The sequence below is a fragment of the Carettochelys insculpta genome, chromosome 2 (genome assembly GCF_033958435.1).
Source record: "Carettochelys insculpta isolate YL-2023 chromosome 2, ASM3395843v1, whole genome shotgun sequence".
Classification (NCBI taxonomy): domain Eukaryota; kingdom Metazoa; phylum Chordata; order Testudines; family Carettochelyidae; genus Carettochelys; species Carettochelys insculpta.
In genome coordinates, this window is record NC_134138.1 from 64,933,765 (window position 1) to 64,958,376 (window position 24,612).

The 24,612-nt window shown below is 40.8% G+C and overlaps 1 protein-coding gene across 2 annotated transcripts in view; it reads left to right on the forward strand.

Moving 5' to 3' along the window:
- The window catches only part of NCOA2 (nuclear receptor coactivator 2), a 271,933-nt gene that overhangs the window by 156,400 nt on the left and 90,921 nt on the right, over positions 1-24,612 (forward strand). For both annotated transcript variants that reach the window (XM_074987101.1, XM_074987102.1), the window contains 2 exons: positions 1,975-2,079; positions 10,381-10,553. In XM_074987101.1, the coding sequence (XP_074843202.1) occupies positions 1,994-2,079; positions 10,381-10,553 (259 nt within the window). In that variant the 5' untranslated portion in view covers positions 1,975-1,993. The remainder of the gene's footprint in view (positions 1-1,974; positions 2,080-10,380; positions 10,554-24,612) is intronic.

Consider the following 24,612-nt stretch of genomic DNA (forward strand, 5'->3'; position numbering starts at 1 on the left):
TCACCGTGTGCAGCAGTCCTTAGCCCAGGGCTTCTGGCTGCTGCTGCTACAGCTGGGGATCCATGCTGCATGCACAGGGTCTGCAGCCAGTTGTTGGCTCTGTGGATCTTGTGTTGTTTAGTGCAAGTGTGTCTGGGAGGGGCCCTTTAAGGGAGCGGCTTGCTGTTGAGTCCACCCTGTGACCCTGTCTGCAGCTGTGCCTGGCACCCTTATTTCGATGTGTGCTACTTTGGCGTGTAGACGTTCCCTCGCAGCGCCTATTTCGATGTGGTGCTGCGCAACGTCGATGTTGAACGTCAACAGCACCAGCCCTGGAGGACGTATAGACGTTATTCGTCAAAATAGACTATTTCGATGTTGCTACATCGAAATAAGCTACTTCGATGTAGGCTTCACGTGTAGACGTAGCCATAATGTTAGATTTAAGCGGTTCATAAACCTGGAACAGACCCTCTGCACACAGATAGATTTCCTGCTGGGATTAGGTACTTATACAAACACTCCTAGTCGCCCTGTGAAGTAAGATTTGCTCAATCAGTCCACCAGACCCCTTATCAGTACCCTGGTTCAAACTGTGCTTCCATGAAGAGACCTCATCTCTGTGGGTCTTTCTGTCTCTGCCTCTTCATCTTGGTCACTAAACAAGTTCCGTTCTGCTTCTGGGATGCAGGCGACTTTCCCATTGCCTGACGGCGATGATCCAGGCATGCCCTCTACTTCAGATCCCGGTGCAGGGACCCTATAGATAGCAGCCCTCCACCATGTCCCTTTGGATACAGTTCCCTGAGCCCTCTCCCCATGGGTTCAGTTCATTCTTCACTCTTACCTTTGGACTTTGTCTTGGTTGGGTCCCAGCCGCCAAGAACTTCTTCACATTCCTTTAGCCGAGCAACTATAGCTCCCTCAGCCAGCTACACAGCATGCATTGCCCTTCCGCTCCAACAGAGAACTGAGCTGACTCCAGCCCTGCAGCTCTTCTTGTACTAGCTTCCTGAGCCCTGATTTACTGCCTCACCCAAAGTCACTCTGGGCAGCTTGTAGGACTTCTCCATTACCCTTTTCTGGGATGGTCTGTGGCAGGGCTGCAAGGTCTCCAGCAAGGAGTGTCTGGACCTAGTCTGCCCCATCATAGGGGGCCTGTACCAAGGGCTGGAGACCTGAGTTCAGTGTCTACTGCACAGCAGGATCCTAGCACCCACGGTAAGGCTGGGGCTTGAAGCCGTGTGAGGGAGACATGACCAAGGCTTGGGGTGGTGTTCAACTGGGGATGTAGCTCTACATAAAAATTGGATTGTGGATTAGATAAAATGTAATTTCTATGTAGATGGATCAGATGGGGATCTAAATGTTTGTATTGATGCAGGGCTCTACTGATCCTTCACTGGGGCTCCTGTGTGCTACTGTGACACACACAATGCCAGCTGGTTTAGTGCTTTTTGGTTTTACAAGGTATTTGCCCTCTGAGGTAGATTAATCACTGTATATCCCAAATTAAATGTATGCTCACAGGACGTAGCAGTTCTTACTGATGTACTCGTTCCAGGATACTGTGTGCAGAATTGTGTAAAGCTTGATGTTTTAACTTTTAACTAATGGTACATATGTCTCCTTTTTAGGTCAGTTATGTTCCATTTGTGATTAAGCATCTTTCTTGGTTTCTGAGTCTGTAGTTTTTCTCTCTGGTGGTTCAACCTTGCAAAATTGTCATAGAAATTCATCATCGCAGGCACAAAATTCTCTTGTGTTTTACTTGCCCATCGAAAATTTACCCTAGGGAAGCGCTCAGTAGATTTGCAAAGGTACAAGTAATTTAATAGCATCTTTAAGGGAAACTATATGATAAAACAGTTTACAGAGTTAAATAGGTTGGCAAAATAAAAATAAGGTAGCATAAGGAGAGACAAATCAGTGTTATAGACAAGAATAAAAGATGTCTGTCCACTCTAACCTTTTTCCTCACTTCTTTTTTTGTAGTTGCTGATATGCATTCAAGATGAGTGGGATGGGAGAAAATTCCTCTGACCCGTCAAGGGCAGAGTCAAGAAAGCGCAAGGAATGTCCCGATCAGCTTGGACCCAGGTTAGATCACTCGTGTTTTGAAGAAGTGGTTTGTAAATATTTTGAAACAGTAAATCACTACCTAAAAGCTAAATATTCTTTTCTGTCATGTATTGACTGTGTGGCTCCTACTCAGTGTGCAAGGACCTCGTGCACAAATTCCGTCAGTGCACACCTGCTCCCTGTAGGCTTCTGAGTGCAGAAAGGGCAAAGTGGCCACAGTTTTTCCCTCCGTTCCCTCTCCCATTCGTGGCAGCGAGACAGAGCCAGACTGTGTGCCAGCTGCCCCTTACTGCATTTTTATTTTTTGTTTGTTTGACAAGCTTATACATCCTTGCTGTGACCAAGTAAGAATCATTACACCTTTTGTTTAGGGAAATGCCATAAAGTAATGTCGTCATACCATAAACAAGAGTGAGGATCTTCATACTACCCAAAACGTGTTGTTTCTGGTGATTTTTATTAAATTGAGTTTATTAAATTTACTGAGACCAAGCATGTCTATCTAATATTATTACTAAAAGGATTGGACAAGTATGCTGGGTTTTTTTTTGTTTGTTTGTTTTTTTCCACCAGGTGAAATGTATTTTGTCTTGGGTATTGAATAAAAGGCAACTAAATATCTAATTATCCTTTGTCCGTTTTGCTGGATACATAATTAGGGCATTAATTTTTCCATAACAATCCATACCATTCCTTTAGAGGTGGGTTATTTTTCTATCTCTAATGAGAGCCTAACAGGACAAAGCAGGTACCAGAAGATGAGAGGAATTTTTCATTTCTCCTTGTGTGACCCATATCTGCTAGGAAGGGGGATTATCGAGGGATCATTTAGTAATAAATATCCAACAACTGTTGTTGATTATTTGGTTACAGATAGCATCCATGTCTAAAGAAATCCATTACTTTGGGAATGCATGTTCGCTCTTAACATATACAAACTTCTCTTTCACTGCAGCTTCTCCATCATTTGTCCCCATTCAATCTGTATGTTTTAAAATCTGACTTGTGTGAGGAACCATCAAAACCATATTTTAAATAAATTGTTTTAATCATGCTACAGACTGAGTTGCTGCTCCTCTTTCCCAGATCAAATCCCATTCCTCCAAGTCCTTTTCTCAACGTGTCATATACAAGCACTTTTTGTTAAGAAAGCTATGTGGAAAGACTGATGCAGAATAATTATATATTTTTCCCTAGTTGACAAGATGCCAAGAGAGAGTGGGCCATTTCAAGTTTGTTTTAATCTCTAAATAAATTCAAAAAGTTTCCTTACCGAACAGCTGCCCAAAAATTCATTCCATGGCTCTCAGGACCATCTGCGTGTCTCATAATTTCGGTTAAGATCTGGATTATTTGCAGTTGGTGTCATTGGTGAGAGAGAAGAGTTTTTCTCTCCAGATCTATCGTTAACCCATGTAAGCTTTGTTAAAGGATAACTATAAATTTATGGAGCGCATGATTTTTTTTTTTTTTTTTTTTAAATTAATCCATGACTGTGTAGCAACAGTTACACTGCCACAAAATTCTTGTTCAATAAGGATCTGGTGTTTGGCTAAATTAGAGAACCTCAGTTCACTCTTGCTTTGAGCTGGCTGGCTTGATAGTACCATGATATATCTGGAACAGCTAATCCACCCTGTTTAGAGGGTCTGTGCAAAATATCTGCATGCAGTTGGTCTTCTCTGATTTCATATAAATGCTAGCAACACTCTCTGTATTCCTGTTAGAGTTTAACTGGGATGATTATGTAAAGATTTTGAACCAAGAAAGAGATCCTTGCTGAAATGTTTATTTTGGACAAGGGTGGCCTTCCCAACCAAAAAATTTTAGATTTCACCCTCAGTTCTCCAGATTATTTTCATTTGCTGAGGTCGTGGCTTGACATTTATATCATAGAGCTCTTCTACACTGGTTGAGGTTTGAATTCTGAGGGGGGTCTTAGAATTTGCTACCCATTTATACCCAAATGTTTTCTAGAGAAGTGACTTCTCAGAATCTGTAGTCATTTAGCACTTGAAAAACTTACAGGATAATTTATCAGCTGATGAGCTAGGAAGTGGCCCTGTCCCACGACTGCTCATTTGTTTTCACAGAATCTGGCAAATTTTTAACTAACCTTTCAGTTCTGGCATAATGTATTTTAAATCCAAATTTTTTCCCAAAGTCCTGGATTTCCATACGCAGTAAACCCCTGACTTACATGTAGGTTGCGTTCCCGGGTAATCACATGTCAGTCGAATTTCATGCAAGTCAGTGGAGCCAGGAAACTGACCAGTGCTGCTGTACTGGTCAGTTTCCTGGCTCCTCGGACTGGCAGGGAGACACGAATCAGGCAGCAACCTGGCTTCTGGCTTCCGCAAGTAGAGGGGAGCTAGGAATTAGGCTGCCGTTTGGTTCCCAGTCTCCACCATTCCTGGGAGCCAGGAAACTCACCAGTGCAGGAACGCTGATCAATTTCCCAGCTCCCCCAAGTGGAGGTGAGCCGGGAGCCCTGCACCCACCTGGTTCCCAGCTCCCTGCCGCTCATGATTTTGACTCACATTAATGCAAGTAATGCACAAGTTGAAATCACATAAATAGGGGTTTTACTGTATACTAATTTTAGGGAAACTTTGGAACCACCTCTAACTGCAGGAAGATGAAGCTGGGAGGGTGAATATCTAAGGGACTTTTCCCCGACCCCACCCCCTCAGAGCAACATTACAATCCTGCCTTTATGGTGCCATTTTGGGTTAGGACCCCACGATTATAACACCACGGTATTTCAGGGGTAAAAATCAGAAACTGGAAATGACCAATTGTAATATCTTTTCCCCCTCCACCTGACCCCTCCTGGCCTTGAAATTGACCAGAAGGGAATATTAATTCATAGGGCCCTACACGTAGAAGACACTGCTGAGAGGACGGGGAGAGAGCCAGAGGGTTTGTGGCAGCTTCAGTCCCCTTCCCAGCTCCTGGCATGCCCTGAGAGAAGGAGAGGGTGGCACACAGGAAACCATGTAAGCCTGGGGGCGAATGTCAGACTGTTGCTCCCTCCTGCACTCTGTGGGGTTGGGAGCAGATATCTGGCAATGAGTGGGCCTACAGGTGAGCTCTAGGTGGAGGAGGTGCAGGTGTCTGGGCTGGGAGATCCACAGCTGGACTCTGGGAGTTATAGGGTCAGGGTGTGTTTTCAGGGGGTGGGGGTAGCTTGGCTGTGGGTGGAAAGGGGCAGAGGAGCAGGAACAGGGTTGTTGTCAGGGTTAAATGTATTCCCAAGAGAATTTTTTTTGCGGGGAGGGGCGGAGGGGAGTTGCAGACATACTTACAGACAGGTATTTTGAAATAAATAATCAGAATAATTGCAACTGGCAAGTAACTTTTGCAGAATTTTTGAATTTTTGGTGCAGAATTCTTCCAGGAATAAAAGGGTTATGTGGCCAATGCAAAAAATAAAGGCAACGACAGACATCTTTTCCTACTCCCTCTGTATAATTCAAACAGAGCAGATTTAATTCCATTAAGTTGCACAGCTGTTTTTGGACTGATGTAAACAAAATTTATCTGCTTAAGGAACTAAGAGGCCAAAGTTCATCTGGGACACAACTTGAAACAAAAAGCTGTCATCCAGGCTACCAAAAACTTCCTCTGGATCAAGAAATAACAGAAGAAATGAATCTTTTTTTTTTGTTTGTTTGAGTTTGCATTGTGGATGATTCCAAGTATTGGTTGAATATTGTCCGACATCCACAGTGCATACAGTTTGATTTGTACTGATGTAAACTGAGAGTATGGGTCACTTGTATATTTGCTACATTGTTGTTTTGTTTGGTCATGAGCCAGCAGTGATATGAACCTATAAGACAGAGGTGGGGAGCCCCCAGCCTGCAGTGCAGATCCAGGCCACATCTTCTCTTGATCCAGACCCTGAGACTTGGGGCTCCCCTCCATAGCATCCAGCGTGCAATGGGGTTGGGGATGCAGAGCCCTGAGCCTTGCGGACCAGATTAGTCAGGCTGGGGTTGGATCCAGACTGCAGGCAGCTAAGTCAGCAGTGCTTCCCAGAGGTTTCATACTGCTGCTCTGATTAGCCAGAATTCCAACCAATCAGAGCAGTGGAGGGAGGTGCCTGCAAGTGGAGGGAGGGGCACAGAGCCATGTGTGTCTGGGGTAAGCAGGTAAGTGCACCCCTATTGCTCAGACCCCACACTCGTCAGCCGTTCCTGTGCCCCACTCCCACCCACTTTCTGCACCCTCCCTCCCACTACAACTCCCCACTCACACCCCTGCTCCTGCCCCGAACCCCTAAGAACCCTGGCCCCTCCCTTCTGGACCCCACACCTCAACCCCTCCTGTACTCCTTTTTCCCACCAAGACTCTCAGCTCTCTTCTACACTGACCTCTGGCCCAGACTCCTCCCACATGCACAGTCTGTTCCTGCACCCCACTCCTACCCAGATTGCCTGTCCCCAGTTTACACCTGCACCCTCCCTCCTGCCTAGACCCCATAATCCTGGCCCACTTACAATTTGGGACCACATCAGTAATGGTTTTTTTTCCTCACTTGTGTGTGTGATAGAATTCTTTGTTCATCGGTCAGTGGCCCCGATCTCCACCGCTACTATAAGAGATGCAAAGGGTCTTGTGGAGATATCTTCCCTAGCAGAATGACATTGAAAATACCCCTTCAGGGACCCACTTATCAAATACCTTATCCAATAATTTGTAAACGTCACCTGGAAAACCGTCAGATCCAGGAAGATTACTAGGTCTCGTATTTCCTAATGTCTCTGATTTCCGATTTTGTTTTTTATCTGTAGCGCATTTTCTAGAAATTTACCCAGTTAGGGTTAATTTCACCCTTGTTTTTCTTAAAGATTTATTTATCATTTCTTACGAAAAACAAACAACGGACACCCTTATTTTTCCCCTTGGTGTGCCATAATCACTTCAATAGTGAATTCAGATTTCAGAACTTGCCCATCTTGTGACAGTCTCACCCATTTTACAGATCATTACAATCATGATTCATTTTGATCCAGTGAGTCCTGTGTTCCTAACCAGTGCTCTGTCTACTGATCCTTTTCAAGAACAAGAAGATTCATGGGCATTGTGTTGAAATTCTATATGCTGGAACAATCCTGCAAGAGACCATTTTGACCAGAAGAACAGACATCGGTTTCTTAAGATGGGACCCTCTGAAGTCTGGTTTAGTAAGATTCTTGACTCGGCGTGACTGAAAAATCAAAAGTCATAGATGCCAAAGACTATCTCAGGATCTCTGGCTACTTCCAGGCACTGAAAACTAATGTTGCACCAAGGCAAGATAGATCACTGCACTGATGGTTCACAACAACTATCTTCTCCAAAGAAAAGCAAATAGCTCTTCTTAAGCTTTCCTTCCCTCTGTTTCTGAGAACTTAGCACAATGCTAGAGTGGCTGGTAACAACGGTTCAATGTTTAGTTCATCACCAAAGGGCCATAAGGCTACTTTGATCTCTGCACAATCTGGTATTGATTCCTCAAAACTTTAAAATGTCAACTCAGCATTCAGTAGCATATATCCCTGCATCAAGGAGCCTACGTGGTGGCCAAGTAATTGGTAATAGCAGAGAGTCACTAAAGATGTGAGAAATTCTGTTGCAAAGCAGGAAGCTCTGCACAAGAAGACTATGCATTTGAAAGTATTCACCAACTAGGAAGCTCACTCTGTCTTGGGATCCCAACATAAGTCTCACTGGTTCTATGAGATGTCCCTTGGAACTCTTCTCTGAATGTTTTCACCTCCTGTTTCTCAAAGGGACTTTTCTTTGGTGGTTGTTACATCACCCAGATCAGAGGTCTGCAATGGGCAGCTCTGGAGCCACGTGTGGCTCTTTAAGAACTTCTTTGTGGCTCCCGACACTAAAATTACAAAGCTTAAAAAAAAAAAAAAAAAAAAACCCTCTTGGTTATGTTTGATAAATGGTGAAAGTTTAGAAGCCCAACAACGAATAGCAAACAATATATGATCTTGAAATGTTGGATAACTTCCCCTTTATTATGTGCAATGCAGGGTGGGATATGATACTCTGCGTTTTGATCGTTTTGCTAATAGTCTTGATTTTGAAAAGGAAAAGGAAGCTTGTGGCATTCCTGCTGCGAAGGGCAACACGCATTTTAAGAAAGAAAACTGAAATTAAACATGAAGTAAACTTGACATAATTAAAGAGGGTTTGAGAATGAAAGTCAGGAAGATAGTAGTACAAACATACACGTGTAAAGTGTGAGGAAATAGAACATATAAGAAGTTTGTGAACATCCTGCGGTAAACACGTATCACATTACAAATCATCGTCAGTGCGCTGTTCTTAAAGTAGGGGTTCCAAAAAGTAAGGTGTGACATTATTTATTAAGGACTGTCTCGTATTCACATGCGTTGCGGCTCTTAAATTATTGTTTTGGTTTTTTTTAACCAAATTAAAAAAAAATGGGTCTTGCTATTTTGGTTGCTGTCCCCTGACCCAGATGGATCAGGGAACTAAAGCCCTCATGGCTAGAATTTCCCTCTTTCTACCATATTTTGGTGAGACAAGGTGATGTTGAAACTTCAACCTAAAGTTGTTCCAACAATTGTTTCAGGCTTGTTTTAAACCAGGTAATTAATCTTTCAGTTTTCTTTCCCAAATCCAATTCTTTCTCAGGGAAACAGAAGGTGGTTTGTAGGACTAAGTCCTTTAGACATTCCCGTGGTCTTTTTTTGTTGTTTGAAGTAGTGTTGCTAAAGGGCAAGTCATCTTCTTTCAAAGAGTTTCTAACAGGATTGCCCAGTTCACATCTGTTTGCTACCTCATGTCTGGCATATGTTTCCAGAAATATTTCCATATTTGAAATCTGCAAGGCAGCTACTTGGCATAGCCCTCTTTGACTTTTGTAAGGTGAAACTCCTTTGACTTGGCTGCAAGATCCAGTATCAGTTTTAGACTCTTCAAACCCACCTGTCAGATGGGGATAGTGTCAGTCACCTAGGCTATGTCTACACTACAGCAATCTGTCTGCAGAAGTCACAATTGGAAGAGATCCTGCAGTAACTATGTTCTTCATGATATTTGTCCATGAAGATCCTATGATCTACCTTTCATCCCTGCTCTTTCACACTCTCTCTGCAGAAATTCTCAACTGTCAAGGGAAGTGACAGACTGTTGTGGCTGCTGTGCTTTTTATACCCCAGGCTGAGGTATTTTGGGGTATGCAGGGCATAGATGCAGCTAGAGCTCATGAGATGAGTAGGAAGGCAGGGACTCTGAGCTCAGAGAATCCCTCCAGAACACTGTAAATAAAATGAAATGGGGACAGGGTACTTGCATTTTCTTCAAAGGCTTTGGGTGCAGCCCCCATAGACACTTCATTTGAAGATGCCAATTTCATTCATGCACACCTAAAGTGGGATACACATGGACAGAACATTTAAAAAAAAAAAAAACCAAAACACTTACTGCAATGCAAGTAATGATTCTTTTTATATTTTCTTAGGCGTAATTGAAGTCCATGCATTTCCGCACTTGTCAGACAATGGCCAAATAAATTTTCATGTAATCAGGGATGAAACTATAAAACACAGTTCATTTCAGCAGGGATGGAACACTACTATTCCATTCAGACAAAACTAAGCTTTTTAACTATTATAAATCTATTCTGTTTTCTGAGACCCATCTCTTGCAAAGGAGGAACATTTCATGTTGCCATCTGGTTACTATAAAGAGGGAATTCTGTGGCCATTTGAATGTACAATGTGGGATTTGCCCTTTTGTGTTGTATTGAAATTTTAGAGATCTTTATCATAAAAATAATAATAAACAAAAACTGTTACTTTACTAAAACTGAATGAATTTTAAAACTCTAACTCAGCAGTCAGCATTTATACTAGTGGTTTGTTTGCATTTCATATGAGTTGAACAGTGGCAGTAGGTTAGTTGGCTTAACTCGTTATTAAGGAGTTTCCCTTTTCATGTATTAACATTTTTTTTCTTATGTTCTTAACATGATAGGGAAGTGCATTTGTACTTAAGTAAAACTTTTTTGCAATTTTTGTACAATGTTGAACCCCATGCCCAAAATTTGGCTGCTTGGAAACAAACAAGTGAATAGTGTCCTTTATAAATGTTTCATATTTCTGAGGCAATTAATTTGTTCTAGCGTAGTATTTCTACTCAAACAGTAGGTCAATGAGGGTTTTTTTTTATTTTAATTTCTTTGATGTTGAGCCTTGATCAAAATCCTTATCTCAAGTTTGAACTGTCAGTCATCAGAATGTGAACAAACTGTTGTTAAAAATAAGACATTTTAAACTCCTCTTTCAGCCCTAAAAGAAGCACTGAGAAACGTAATCGTGAGCAGGAGAATAAATACATAGAAGAACTTGCAGAGCTGATTTTTGCAAACTTTAATGATATTGACAACTTTAACTTTAAACCTGACAAATGTGCAATCTTGAAAGAAACTGTGAAGCAAATTCGTCAGATAAAAGAACAAGGTAAGAAGTCTAGTTAATTGGCTTTAAATATTTTCATTTCTTTGATTATTTTCATGGTTTTGGCAAGCCTGTTATTCATTTCAAATTCTCTTCAATTCATCTGTGGTTATTTAAATCACTACTCAAATTAGATAGTGATATAATTTGTGTGAAAAATTTTAAGGTTTTTTTGGTATTTTTAAAAAGACTTCATAAAAATTCAGCTGCTGCTTGGAGTGTTGAGGGTGAGTCAGTCTGAGGTGTGTATTCATCTTCTAATGGAACTGAATGCAGTGGTGTGTGTTTGTCATAGTTTAAACCCGTAATACAGATAGAAGAGTTGTAATACACAAAAGAAGAGCAAGATCAGTGTAAGAGACAATCCAAAAGTGCCGAGTATGAGTTTGAGTTTCTCTTTTCCACTTTTTGCTTTCTTTGTATGAACGAATAGGTGTTGTGGACTAAATTGTCCCGGTCCCCTGAATTATGACATCATATCCTGAACTACAAGAGTTTTAAAAGTATCCTAATCTCCAGTCAGAATTCCCCTATAAATGTTAGACCAGAGGACACAACACTTTTCTCTGTTTTGTCTAGAGATCGGCTATTTTAGAAAAATCTTTAAGAAACAATATTTTTTTTCCAGTCAATCTGCTTTGAATAGGGTTGAACTATAGTATCTTGTATGGCTGGGGACCGTTTGTATTCCTGAAGTACGCCTATTGCGTTCTTTCAGGGATAAAAGGAAATTGTCTCTTTTATAATCTGTTCTAGGAGACATTCTTTGAGTTTCATATCCTGTCATCTTTATCTTCTTTCATGGTATCAATTTTACAGGATTCACCACTTTAATTTTCTTAGAGAAGGTCGTCTCCTATTCTACGTCAAATGTGCATGTGCAGATAAAAAAACGACACAGCTGTACATTCTAGGGTGCTTAACTGAGGGAGACCCTCTGCAGTGGATTCACCCTTGTAGTGGCTAGTAGGGTGTGTAGTTTGAGGCAGCTTGAGATTGGTTTTATGGTGGCATGAACTATAATGTTGATATCTATTTCAGAAACCAGGTGTCTTAATTGCCAAGTTAGATATTCCAGATTATGTGTTGCATTGCGGTTTTTTTCCTGCACTTGGGTGTGACCAGGTTTGTGCTGCAGAGCAGCAATTTTTCTGGTGCCAAGAAATCATTTTGTCCCAATCAGTTTTAAAATATTCCTGCAAGAAAAGTTTTACTCTGGAGGAGCAAAGAAAAAAAACTATTAGTGTTGCTGATTGTTATGATTCAGTCATGAGCCTTGTGATATTAGGTGATTTTCTTCTATTTCTGACTCTTGAATACATCTGAATGTGTAAAAATCTCAGCTTTCTCTGAAGAAAAGAAAAAAAAAAACTCTTGGTGGAAAACCTTGAAAATGTCACCCAAGTGCACACTAACGGCTTCAAAACAAGAGCATAAATAAAAATTACCCCCAAGTTTAAATCTCTTAACTTAAGTCTACTTTATTATTTTGAATAGCTTCATTGTTTGTTTGTTTGTTCGTTTTTGTTTTAAATGTGGGGGAATAATGAGTGTACCGGGATTGGCGGAAGCCAGATTTTAAAGGTATTGAGAAAGCAAGTTTCACCCTGTCACATGCCAAGTGTAATTCATGGTTTCTCTCCATTTCTCACATCATAGAAGTAGCTACTTACAATGACACCAGACTCTTCCACTTGATGTTAGATTTAAAAAGTAGAATCATACATATGGGAAAACTTCTTGTTCGGATCCCGGTGTTTTGTTTTGTTTTTTTTTTTAGTTCTTTTTCCTCCACATCTTTCAAATCAGCAGTGCTTGAGGGTCATCTAGATTGTGGATAGTGAAGGGGAAAAATAAGTGTGTATTAGAGAAACTAAACAAAGAATGGCCAGGAAAGAACAACTGAAAGAAATTAAGCCAGGCAAAAAGGGCTAGTAATATTTTCTGTTAATGACAAAAGTAATGTTAATGAATTGTGCCTCTGTCCACTCCCTTTCTATGTGAAGCATGTGAATGGCATATTGTGTTTCCATTGACAATGAAGTAGTTACGTTTCTTTTGTAAATAGCTTTTTTCTTATGAATGCAATCAATGATGCAAATAGATCTTAACTTTTTAATATGGTTTAGTAGACATTCTACCTTTACCACCAATTGTTTTTGAATATTAACATACTTATGGGTCAAGCAGAATATGTTCTCTTTTGATAACCGAGAGAAAGCATCTTATTTGTGTTTGGGAAACAATTTATTGCAATGACTTTTCAGAGTAAATTAGCATCCCCATTTGATAAATGGGTTCTGCATGAGGATTGTGACTTACACTTATTTTATTCCTGTGCCCACCTTTTCCATTTTTTCCCATCCACTGTTTTTTTTCCTGACCCTTCTTTTTCCTTCTCTTTCTATCATTCACTTTCTTTAACTGCTTAAACTGCTCCCTGTTACCCTTCAGAGAAAGTAACATGCTTCTTGAGATGAGGGAGTGCAATGGTAGCTCCATGAAGCTACTTGAATATGCTGTTGCAGTGATTGAGAGAGAGTTGATGCTGTTGGAGAAGAGGCAAGATGAGGGGTCTGCAACCTGTAGCTCCAGAGCCACATGCATCCCTTTAAGGACTTCTTTGTGGCTCCTGACACTACTGTTGCAAAGTAAATAAAAAAACCTCCTGATTATTTTCAATAAACAGGGAATGTCTAAAAGCCCAACAATGAACAACTTATATCTAAATAGCAAATGATATGTGATTTCAAAATGTTGGATAATTCCCCCTTTAATATGTGCAGTGCATTGTGGGATATCATTATCTGTGTTTTGATCATGTTGCTAATTAAGTCTTGGTTTTGAAAAGGAAAAGGGAAGCTTGTGGAATTCCTGCTGTGAAGCGCAACACGTATTTTAAGAAAGAAAGTAAAATTGAATGTGAAGTAAAATTTGCATAATTCAGGTGGGCCCAAGATTGGAAGTCAAGAAGATAGTAGTACAAACACACACATTTAAAGTGTGAGGAAATAGACTATGTAAAATGTTTGTGAACATCCTGCCCTAAACATGTATGACATTACAAATCGTTGTGTGTGCACTGTTCTTGAAATTGAGATTACAAAAAGTATGCTTTGACATTATTTATTAACGACTGTCTCATACTCAACGTGCGCTGCAGCTCTTGAAATATTGAGGTTTTCACCAAATTCAAGAAAAATAGCTCTTCTTGCTCTTCTGTTTGCTGACCACTAGATGAGACATTTGGGCATTTGGAGTGCCAGGGAAATCTGTATCCTCTGCCATGAACATTGTTAGCTAGATTAACAGATCAATGGATTTATAAATATAATTAATTTCCTGATTTGCATATGCATATGTGCACTACTTAGCATGGGATAACAGTGGAACAAATCACCCACTGAAGTCCACTATATACTTACTTTTTCAGGCTCAAAGGCTTGTTGTATAAATAACTAAGAAAACATTTCTGAGGCAGGCTAGAACATTTTTGAATAATAATTACTGCAATAAGTGGTAACAGTTCGCAGTTCTGGGGGGGGTGAAAGCAATGCATTAAATCATTTATTCTAGATGAACTTGATTTATTCCATGTGAGTCTTCACCTGAGAACAATTAGACTGTGTCTGTTGGCTATTTGAGCCTTTACCTAAAGCTCATTGTTGATAAAGAGCAGACTTTAATCCTTTCTCAGGGGTATTGCAAAACGCTGAAATCTTCAAGCTGCTAATTAACTGCTCAGGATTTAGAAATTGTGATTAAAGGACTTGCTCAGCATTCCTTTAAATCTGTAGATACTACAACACTGATTTTGAAGATTTTTGGATGGAAGCAAATTTTTATTAGCAATTACCTCAGTGGAAGTTTCTCAGTTTTTTTTTTTTTTTTAATATCATTTTAAGAGAGGTTGGAATGCAACAGTGGATTTGCAAGCAGCATTCTGATAGCTAACTCCAGTTTATACATAAGTCTGTCAAACAATATAGAACAATACATTTCTACATTATATTACAGAAAGCAGGGACCTAATCTAGGCAAACATACTTAAGAGTTGATGATTTTCCTTTTGTTTTAAAAAAACTGTTTTTTTAAATTGGCAAATACTTTGTCATGTTAGAATGGGAATTCTGAGTTCTGGTTACATTCATTATACAAATATAAAAAGTTTTTAAGTATCTTCACATCTTACTAATTAACTCTATACTTCTGAGGCTTGGTCTACATAGAGTGTTAGCACTGATTCAGCTAGTTTGATCAGTGGTATCATTTTACAATAATAAATTTAAAATGGTATGCTCCCTGGAGTAGATGCAGTTATATTGGTGTATAAAAGGGATTATATTAAACACAGGCTGACCCTCTTTAATACAGAACCCTCAGGATCTGACTGGTGCCGAACAAGACAATTTGCCAGACCAGAGGAGGCCAATATTGTCTAACAGCATTATCAACACCTTCCACTGCTTACTGGCCTTTAAAAGACATTTAGGAGTAAATTACAGTTAAATAACACAGTTACCATATTTGACCTTTTTAAAAAAATGACACTGAGAGGGAATGTGTCTGTATTAGTATCTACAGACTCACACTGTTTGTGTGCAGTTATAGTGTAATGCATTAATGCAACATAAATTGATAGATACTGATATACATACACTTGCCCTGAGGGTGTCCTCTCTTTTTATATAATATTGCTAAATAAAAGCACAGAACACTGAGAGCCAGGACTGGTGGCTGTAAACAAACTTTACAGGACCATGGGAAATTTTGCCACATCTATGATAAGAGGTCATCCAACTAACTAAAATCATGCTGGATGATGGATGTTGCCAGATTAGAGAGGTTCAACCTGTGTAATTTATTTCCTTTGAACAATACCAGTAGAAACAAGTACTCTAGAAGATGTATCTGGCATTGCTGAGCTCTTTAATGGAATTAATTTTGAAAATAAATGAAAAATTTGCCTGCTGTTTTAAATTATAGTATTTTTTGAAAAATGAAGGTCAAAGTTCAGGGGGCAGAGTGGCAGATGGCTTAGGGCAGAGAGTTGGTGGGGACTCAAGGCGGAGGATGGTCAAGGCAGGTAGGGGAGGTTCAGAAGTTAGGGCAGGGTCACAGGGCAATTCATATACAATGTCCAATGCCCTGATGCCTTATTTAGGCAATGCCCATATTTCACGCCTTACAAGAGAAATGAAAGTACACAGATTTGATAAAGCTGTACTATTGTATACAGTTTCACCTTTTTGTTCCAGATCCTATTCAGGTCATTCATGGCTAAATATGGTCTAAAAGCACCTTTTACATTTCAGCTTTCCCTCCTGACTTTTAGCTGTCCCCAGCCTCTGTGGCTTTATTACTAGTGCAGAATTTACTGAACAAAATTTGTGCTCAACAGTAATGAGCTGCAGGATATCAAGATGGTGATTATCAGTCTAGCTGTTAATTCTTCTCTTGGTGGTCACTTGATGATGAGTAGGATGTCTTCATGTTACCCTCCTATTTGTGAATCTGTTTCGAGATGACCATTCCAATTCTGAAGCCACAGAAGGGGCAGGGGATGGTAGCTGTTGGAGTGGCGTGGCAGTTTTTGAAGCTCTTTTTCTTCTTCTCCACCTCTCCTTGTCTACACTCCCGCTGGACCTCTCAAGTTGTGCCACCCCTTACGGATTACTGTTCTCCACTGGGGACGGTCTTGAGCAAGGTTCTCGCAAGTGTTGATGCCGATGCTGAACTTTTTCATGTGTGCCTTCAGCATGTCCTTATATCACTTCTGCTGGCCCCCAATGTTCCTCAGTCCTTATTCCAATTCAGAAAATAGAATCTGTTGTGAGTGGTGCTGATCAGACATCCGAACCACGTGAGCAGTCCAACGAAGTTGTTGATGAATGATAATGGCTTCAATTTTGGTAATGTTCAGCTCTTCCAGGATGCTAGTATTTGTGTGTCTATCCTCCCAAGAGACAGTAACAGAGAGGAAGCCGTGCTAGTCTATACACTATCAAAACAAAAAGCAGTCAAGTAGCACTTTAAAGACTAGCAAAATAGTTTATCAGGTGAGCTTTCGTGGGACAGACCCACTTCTTCAGACCATATCCAGACCAGAACAAACTGGGTCAACGGGCACAAAACAGACATCAAAACACTCCAGATCCACAAACCAGTTAGTCAATATTTTAATGGAATGGGGCATTCTGTCAATGACCTCAAGGTATGTGTGTTACTGAAAAGAAATTATCGCTCCTTTGTAGAAAGGGAAGTGGACGAATTGACATTTATATTCAAATTTGGAACATTAACACATGGTTTAAATCATGATGTGAACTTTGAGTCACTATAGGGGCTCGTCTGCATACTTAACTCAATCTAATTCTTGATCTTCCCCCCCACCCCTCCACACTCTGATTTGCTCACCTTGATTATCTTTTTCTGATTTGTCCTCCCAAGAAATAGTTAGGATTCTCCTGAGACAACGTAGATATTGTTCAAGGGCCTTCAAATGACGCTTGTATGTTATCCAGGTTTCACATTCATACAGTAGCGTTGGAACAACCACTGCACAGTATATAAGGAGATTTGTCTTGGGATAGATGTCCTGGCTTTCAAAGATCCTTTGTCTCTGGCGAGTAAGAGCAGAGCTTGCATGGCTCAGACAGTGCTGGATTTCTGCATCAATGTTGACTTTAGCAGAAAGATGACTTCCAAGGTAGGGGAAGTGTTCCACATTTTCCAGCAGTTCTCCACAGGCATCAATATAAGGTGCATGAGATTGTCTTGTTGGTGAAGGTTGGTGGAGCACCTTGGTCTTTCTGTTGTTCAGTGTGAGGTCAAGATTCTCATATGCTTCAGCAAAGGCACATATGATGGCATGAAAGGCTGCCGAAGACAGAGCAGTAACCATATTGTCATCTGCGTACTAGAGCTCCATGACCGCGGATGTGGTGATCTTGCTTTTAGCCTTCAGTCTCCTGAGATTGAAAAGCTTCCCATTTATTCTATAGACAATCTTCAAACCATCTGGAAGCTTGCCATCAATGAGGTGAAGGGTTATGGCAATGAAGATGCAGAACACTGAAGGGGCAGTGCACAGCCTTGCTTGACTCCCCATTGTTGCTCAATACTGTGGCAGTCATGTTGTTGTGAAGCAGCCTCAAAATGCTAATGAATTTTTTGAGGCAGCCTATCTTTGAGAGGCTAGTACATGGGGTGCTACGATTGGTTGAGTCTAATGCTGTGGTCAGGTTAATGAAACTCACGTATATGGATTGGTTTTTGTTCACAACATTTTTCTTGCTGGGTGGTGAAGATCATGTCCTCTCTTCCTCAGAATGGTCAGAAGTCACACTGGGATTCTGGGATAATTTCCTCCGAGAGTCTCAGGAGTCTGTTTGCAAGGACATGAGCTAAGTTTTCCGTGCCATTACCAGGAGAAAGATGCCACAATAGTTTCCACAGTGTGACTTGTCGCCCGTCTTGAAAAGACTGATGATCAGCGTGTCCATGAAATATCGTGGCGTCTGCACCCTATCTCAGATCTTGAGAATCGGGAAATGGAGCTGTTTGTGGACTCTGGCCTGCCTTTGAAGAGTTCAGCGGGGAGTCTGCTTAGTCCAGTTGCCTTGTTGCACTTTATCTCTTTGATTGCAGTTTGGACCTCACTCAGGATAGGAAGTGTTGCAAGATCATCTCTAGGAGGTTGCTGATGGATTTGGTCAAGAGATTCTAGGACCATGGTAGAGGGGCGGTTCAGGAGTTCATCATTATAGTGCTCCCTCCATCAAGAAGCAACGGCTGCTTAATAGCCACTTTAGAGCTGTCAACTTTCATTTTCAAAAATGCCTCTCAAGTCAGAACCTGAATCATCTGCACCTTCCTGCATTAAAAAAAAGAGAAGCTTGGAAAGACAGAGTTGTAAGAGACATTGTACCTGCGCACAATTAAAATACAAAACCAAAACCTCATCCTTCTTCTTAATAGACTGAATACACATCTTTCTTGCAAAATTTTGCTTTTGATTCCCTCAACGTTTCTATGTCCCTACTGAGTATGAGTCTAAATTTGATTCAAGTGGGTAGTCCTGTGCCTCCTTCAGCAGCCGTGCACAACCAGAATAAGTGTCCTTTCTCCAGAACTGGAAGTACAGCACATTCATACAGCCGTACTGAATCAGCACTTTGATTGCTATGTCTTTTAACCTGCCAGACTTTGTGTGTTCAGCAACACATTTAAACACATGCTTAATGTTCAGCATGAAGGTAGTGCCAGTGAAGTCAGTGCAACTGCTCATGTACTTAAAGTTTTTTGCTTGCATATAATACCCTGCCAAATCAGAGCCTTCATAAACTGATAAAAATTATGCCAATAGTTCTGTGAATGAATTTGATCTGTATATTTAAATAAGTCACATCTGAGGTTTCAACGCTTTTTAAAATGGATAATTTCCATCCGTTTTAATATCTGGAGGGGAAAATGGATTTAAAAAATACTTGTATGGCTGCTGTTCCATATATATGCCTTATTTTCATGCTGATAGGGTTTTTATTTAATCCTGAGTTCTAAGTGCCAAAGGACTTTGCTCTGTGAAATAAAGCAGCTTGTGTGTGGAAAAAAATGTACAAAGAACTATTAGCCTTGCTGTCTTCTCTACCTACAGGAGAGAGTGGATCATTGAAAAGCACTTTGATCTTCTGCTATGTATCATACAATTTTTTTGGTTAAATATCCCGTTAGGTTGACATTTTACTGTTCCTAGCCTCCAGTGAACTACTGATTCACTAAATGATTTAAGCCAATTTAGATAGTGCAAAATGTCAATTTCTGTTCTGGGCACGATGAAATGTAAGTTTTGTAGTCATTAGACAGCAAACTGAATAAGTGTGTAATTTCATAGGTCTCTGTTAATGTTGCTGGAGTTGTATAGTCTAGAAACTGTCTGACAAAGGCCTTGTCTATGCATAGAAGTGGTACCACTTTATCCATGTCAGTATATTTAAAGCAGTGCAACTCCCCAACCTTGTCCTCCAGCATGGATGCATTTATACTGGTGTAAAGGTGCTTACACTAGCATAACTCGTGCCTGTATGAAAAGAGGTATAAAAGGCTGCTTTATACCAATAAAAGTGAGTCCTCCCTATTGCTTCTCATCATGTAGACATTTCAATTAAAAATAATCGTACTCCTAACCAAAAGAGTTTTGCAAAAATGTCAGGTGTCAATGGATTGTTGAGTAGACTTTTGTTTCTTTTAGTTCCAGCTCTGTTCCAGCCTAGGTCTTGTCTGCCCATGTAAGTTTTATTGGCATTGTTACTTAAAAGAAACCACATCCTTATCTCTCGTATCTTCACTAACAAAAGCTGGCATAGCTTGCTTTGCTCAAGGAATGAGTATGGTGTACCGCTGAACTCTATAGTGTGGACAAGGACCTTATGTTTCAGAATGAATATATTCTTCTTTCAGATCTGAATGGAGCCATTGACTTGTGACTTGACCTGATGAGGGATCTGAGATTGTTCACTTTTGATGTTTTGACTAAGACTGTGTCTACACTACGAGATAAAAATCAACTTTATTAATATTGATTTTGACTAGGCTCATCTCCCCATGTGCTCCTCACAAAGCCAACTTGTTCATGCCACAGTCAGTTGGCAAATATTGACTCTTGCAGTAGTGCATTTTGGGAACCTATCCCCCAGTTCCCTCATCCCCGTATCATTCTGGGTATGCTCGCTGGTCTTTGACATCATCTTCCCACATTGCATTTTCCTCATTTCCGCCCCCCCCCCCCCCCCCCCCCCCGCATGCTACACAAATGTCCATTTTTTCCTGTTGGAAGGAAGGAAAAATAGGTTATCCACAGCAATGGCAAAAAAGTTAACAGAAATCTTTCTTCTGTAACTGAATTCTCATCTGGCCATCCACTGACTGTTCCCACTCCCGGGATAGCATCTGATCCCTGAAAATAATACAGGGACCCTAAAAAGCTTGAAGAAGGAGACGATAGGAAAGTTTTTGAAAAAAGAGAGTTGCTGAGGGCAGGGTCTTGGGCTTCCCTGTTCACTATAAGGCTTCTGTGCACAGGCTGTTCTCTCCACTGGCCATTTGCTGACCGTCCCTCCTCCCGTGATTGCGTCCGATCCCTGAAAATAACACAGGGATGGACTGTATTCTCAAAGTTAGAAGAAAGAGGATAGAAAAACCTAAGAAAAAAGATCTTAGTCTCCCCTCTTCACTACACAGACGTTGCCAACATGGGGTATGGCAGTGAAATCTCATACGCTGAACTGACAATGGAAACAGGAATCTCAACTGGCCCTCCACCCTGTGTTTTTGGGGAGGTCAGAGCATGCTGAAAGATAAGAAATGTTAGGACGAAGAGTTTATAAGAGAAATATCAAAGCAACAGATGCCTGCAATGGATAGAAAGCCCCCAGAAATATTTTTAGTGGATGGGGGAGCTGTGGTCTGTGGCTGCAGAGCCACTTAAATATTGAGGTAGTTGAAGTAGTCTGTCCCCCGCCCCCCAAATATCTTAGCCACTGGGGGAGACTCCTTCTGGCAGCAGCAAAGCCCCATGGGTCCCTTGCTAAGGGCATTGGGGGGGCGGGTTCAACAGGGGGGCAGTGAATTAGTCCCACCCAAACATCTTAGCCACCAGAGGAGACTTCTCTCTCTCTCTCTCTCTCTCTCTCTCTCTATCTTCCCCCCCCCCCACCCCCGAGTGGTAGCAAGCTCCTGAAAATCTTTCTCACCCTTGGAGCCCTACCCATGTGCAAGCCAGGACATGGTGCTGCATGGCAGCATGGTCAGCACCAAACAGCAGGCACCGCCTTTTGTTTGGGTCAGGGGCTACTCAGGTGAGGTGTCCAACCATGGGAAAGACCCAGATTACATGATGCCTGTGGGGAAGTGAGGGGGCGGTTCATGCACAAATATAAACTGCTGAGAAGAAGTTTTTCAGCCTCTTCTGCAAGCACAACTCCCACAACAGCCTTGTTGCCACGTGGTGCAGCAGGGCAGTGGCTGGCATCATGCAGAACAGAAAAAAATACCAGATATAGAGACTGAACCATGAACTTTGTACAGGGGTTATCTGTAATGGGTAGGTGCACTCACAGCACTAATAGCAAAGAAAGACAGACATTTCTCAGGCTCTCATACAAACATGAGCCCACAGCCACAGGCTTCCTGGTTCCAATTTGAAATTCATGTTCCTCCTGTTACCTAATTCCGGCGCACCTGGAGAGCAGTGGCCAAAGCAGAGTGCTGAGAGCCATCATGGGTCACATGTAGGACACCTCTGGAGGCTGATAAATTTGATTTTAAGATGCAATGCTTCCACATTGACCTTTAATAGAACTTCTGAATTTGAGCTTGATGCTATACCCGTCAGGTACCAGCGATATTGTGATGTCGATATTAATGCTGCCTAAATTGAGCTAATGGTATTTTACAATGAAGACCGTTGTGGTAATATCAAGCAAATTGCCTTAAATTCAAATGTCTCTCGTAGCGTAGATGCAGCCGAAGGCACTAAGAGCAAGATCATCTAAAGAGGTTCACACTGTGTTGTAAATTCAGTATTGTTGGTCACTTGTGCAGCATGTATATTACTATAGTATAGTACACAAGTTGTTGCTATCAGACTGATTCAGGAGCTTCTGGTTAAGCTGAGCAATGCTATACCTGAAACAATGTGCTTGAAGTGGAAAACCTATCTTTTACAGTTATTTCAGCTTTATCACTGTCAGATAATCACTGTGGTTTTAGCAAATGAGTATACAGCTTCAGATCAAAAGTGGCCTTGCCTTAAACTTGAAGAGAACCTGAATTAACCTGTATTCTTGTCAGATGATCTTTTTCAAGTAAGAATAATGATTATTGAAAGAGCACAACAGGAAAACTAGCTCATTTGTGACGGCATCCTGCTTGTGTTTTACATTGTTTCTTATCTTTTCAGGACTAGTAGGGCATGGAAGTAAAATATTTTAAATCATATAGTCGTAGTAAACCTCTTCCACTTATATATCTTGGAGGATAGGCCATTGATGGCCATTTGCCAGAGTCCCCTTACCTGAGTAATATTTTGCAGTTCTGGTCAGGCATATCCCATCTTTTGTAGAGTCTGTCCTCAGGTTTTTATGCCGGGTGTTTCTTGGGTGCCTTCTTTTCCTTTTTCCTTGTGGGTTCCATCTTAAGGCTTGCCTTGTAATGGTGGAGATTGGTTTTCTAAGGGTATCCAATCCATCACATCTTCTTTTCCTGATTTTTTTTTTTTCTTCACTAGGAAGTTGGTAAGTCAGTTGCCACAGGTCTTGGTTGTTGATGATGTATGGCCAGTGGATTTGGAGGACTTTACAGAGGCAATTATTGATAAACATCTGGATTTTTTGACTGTCCTTTTTGTTGTTCTCCAAGTTTCTGCTCCATAAAATAGGACTGATTTGACACTGGAGTTGAATAACCTGATCTTAGTCTGAGTTCTGATCTGCTTAAAATTCCAGATATTTTTTGTGAGAAGTAAAGCTGTTCTTGCTTTCCCAGTTCTCACCCTGAACTCAGCATCAGTGGTGCTGCCAGGTATGTGAAGACCTTAACTTCTTCCAGCACCCTGCCACCAAGTTTGACTGGCTCTGTGCTACTGATGTTGATTTTCAGGATCTTAGGTTTCCCTTGTGGATGTTCTAGCCAACTGTAGCTGAGAGGTCACCAAGGTCTTTTTCTATTATTATTTGTCTCTCTTATGCTGCTTGGATGTAGAGGAAAGCACTGTCAAAGGAGCTTAAAATTCAGATCCTGCTGTTCCAGGGCTGCCATATTTTCTCAACTGCTAAATGGGTTTGAGTTCATTATCATATTTAATAGGATCTTTGGAATCCTCAAACGCACCTGCCACCTTGTTCTATAACTTGTATGAATGGTGCCAGGTAACTGGTGCATTGTTTTTAACATCTAATCCTCATAAACATCAGTTATCTTTTTCCTGTCCCCCAGTGTTGAAAATCAAATATGTACAAGTGCCTTGCATAGATGAGATGGAGGTTTCTCCTCCTCTTATGTCGCTTATCTTGTTTGCATAAAGTATGTAAATATTCACTTGCTGCCAAAGCTGGCTACTAGAAGACATAGTGAAGTGACAGCAACTAGCTTCCTTGTTAGAGAAAGAGCATTGCTTTCCTGGTGCTTCCAACCAGGGCACCAATAATTCTGAAATTTTACAGCTTCTACTTGATAACATGTTGTTGTGAAACCTAAAGCACAATCATAATGTACCGTTATCCCAGAAAAATATTTAATGATTATTTTAAATTTTGTAAACCAAATGTAAATGTAAGGAATAGAAACTTATTTTTTGCATTAGTAGTCTCTGTTACACTTAAAGTATGCAGAATAAAAGACATTTTCTTTATGGCATGAAGATTACAAGTGCAAATAGGTTAATATATTCTGCATCCAACTTTTGGTTGTTACCGTAACCAAGTTTTATAGTTGAGTCTTGGTGTTAATGTGTAAAAATAAAGGCTGCCAATATTGTGGGGCTGAGTTTATTGAAGAGAAAATTAATGACTCAGTCAGAGAAAAAGGATCATCTGCTATAAGAAACATGAAACTGGAGCTCCCTGTGCATCTGGTCTAAATACATTCAAAGTAAATAATTTAACTGGACATATTTTCAGTTCTGAAGCGCTAGCCACAGTCAACCTGCCAAATAGCCATATGTGGCTAGGGGGTGGCCTGTTGGACACCCCGGCCTTAGAGGAATGTTCTGAAAATATTACTGAATTTCTTTAAGTTTGAGGAGTAGCAATAGAGAGGATTTTCAGGACATGCAGAATTCTGGAAGGATGTTCACTTTTAGCATATTCATTTTACCCACAAACTGATTGTTAACAAATGATCTCCCCAAGTTGCTAGCCACTTCAGGAATAATGGGTAATATATTTGTCTTTGCGATGTTCTAACTCTTGGGAAACAGTATTTCTAAATATTAAATGAGAGAGGATTGCTATTGAAGGTCCCAGTTAGAGAAGAGATCTTAGTGGGCATATTCGTCAGTGCGTAA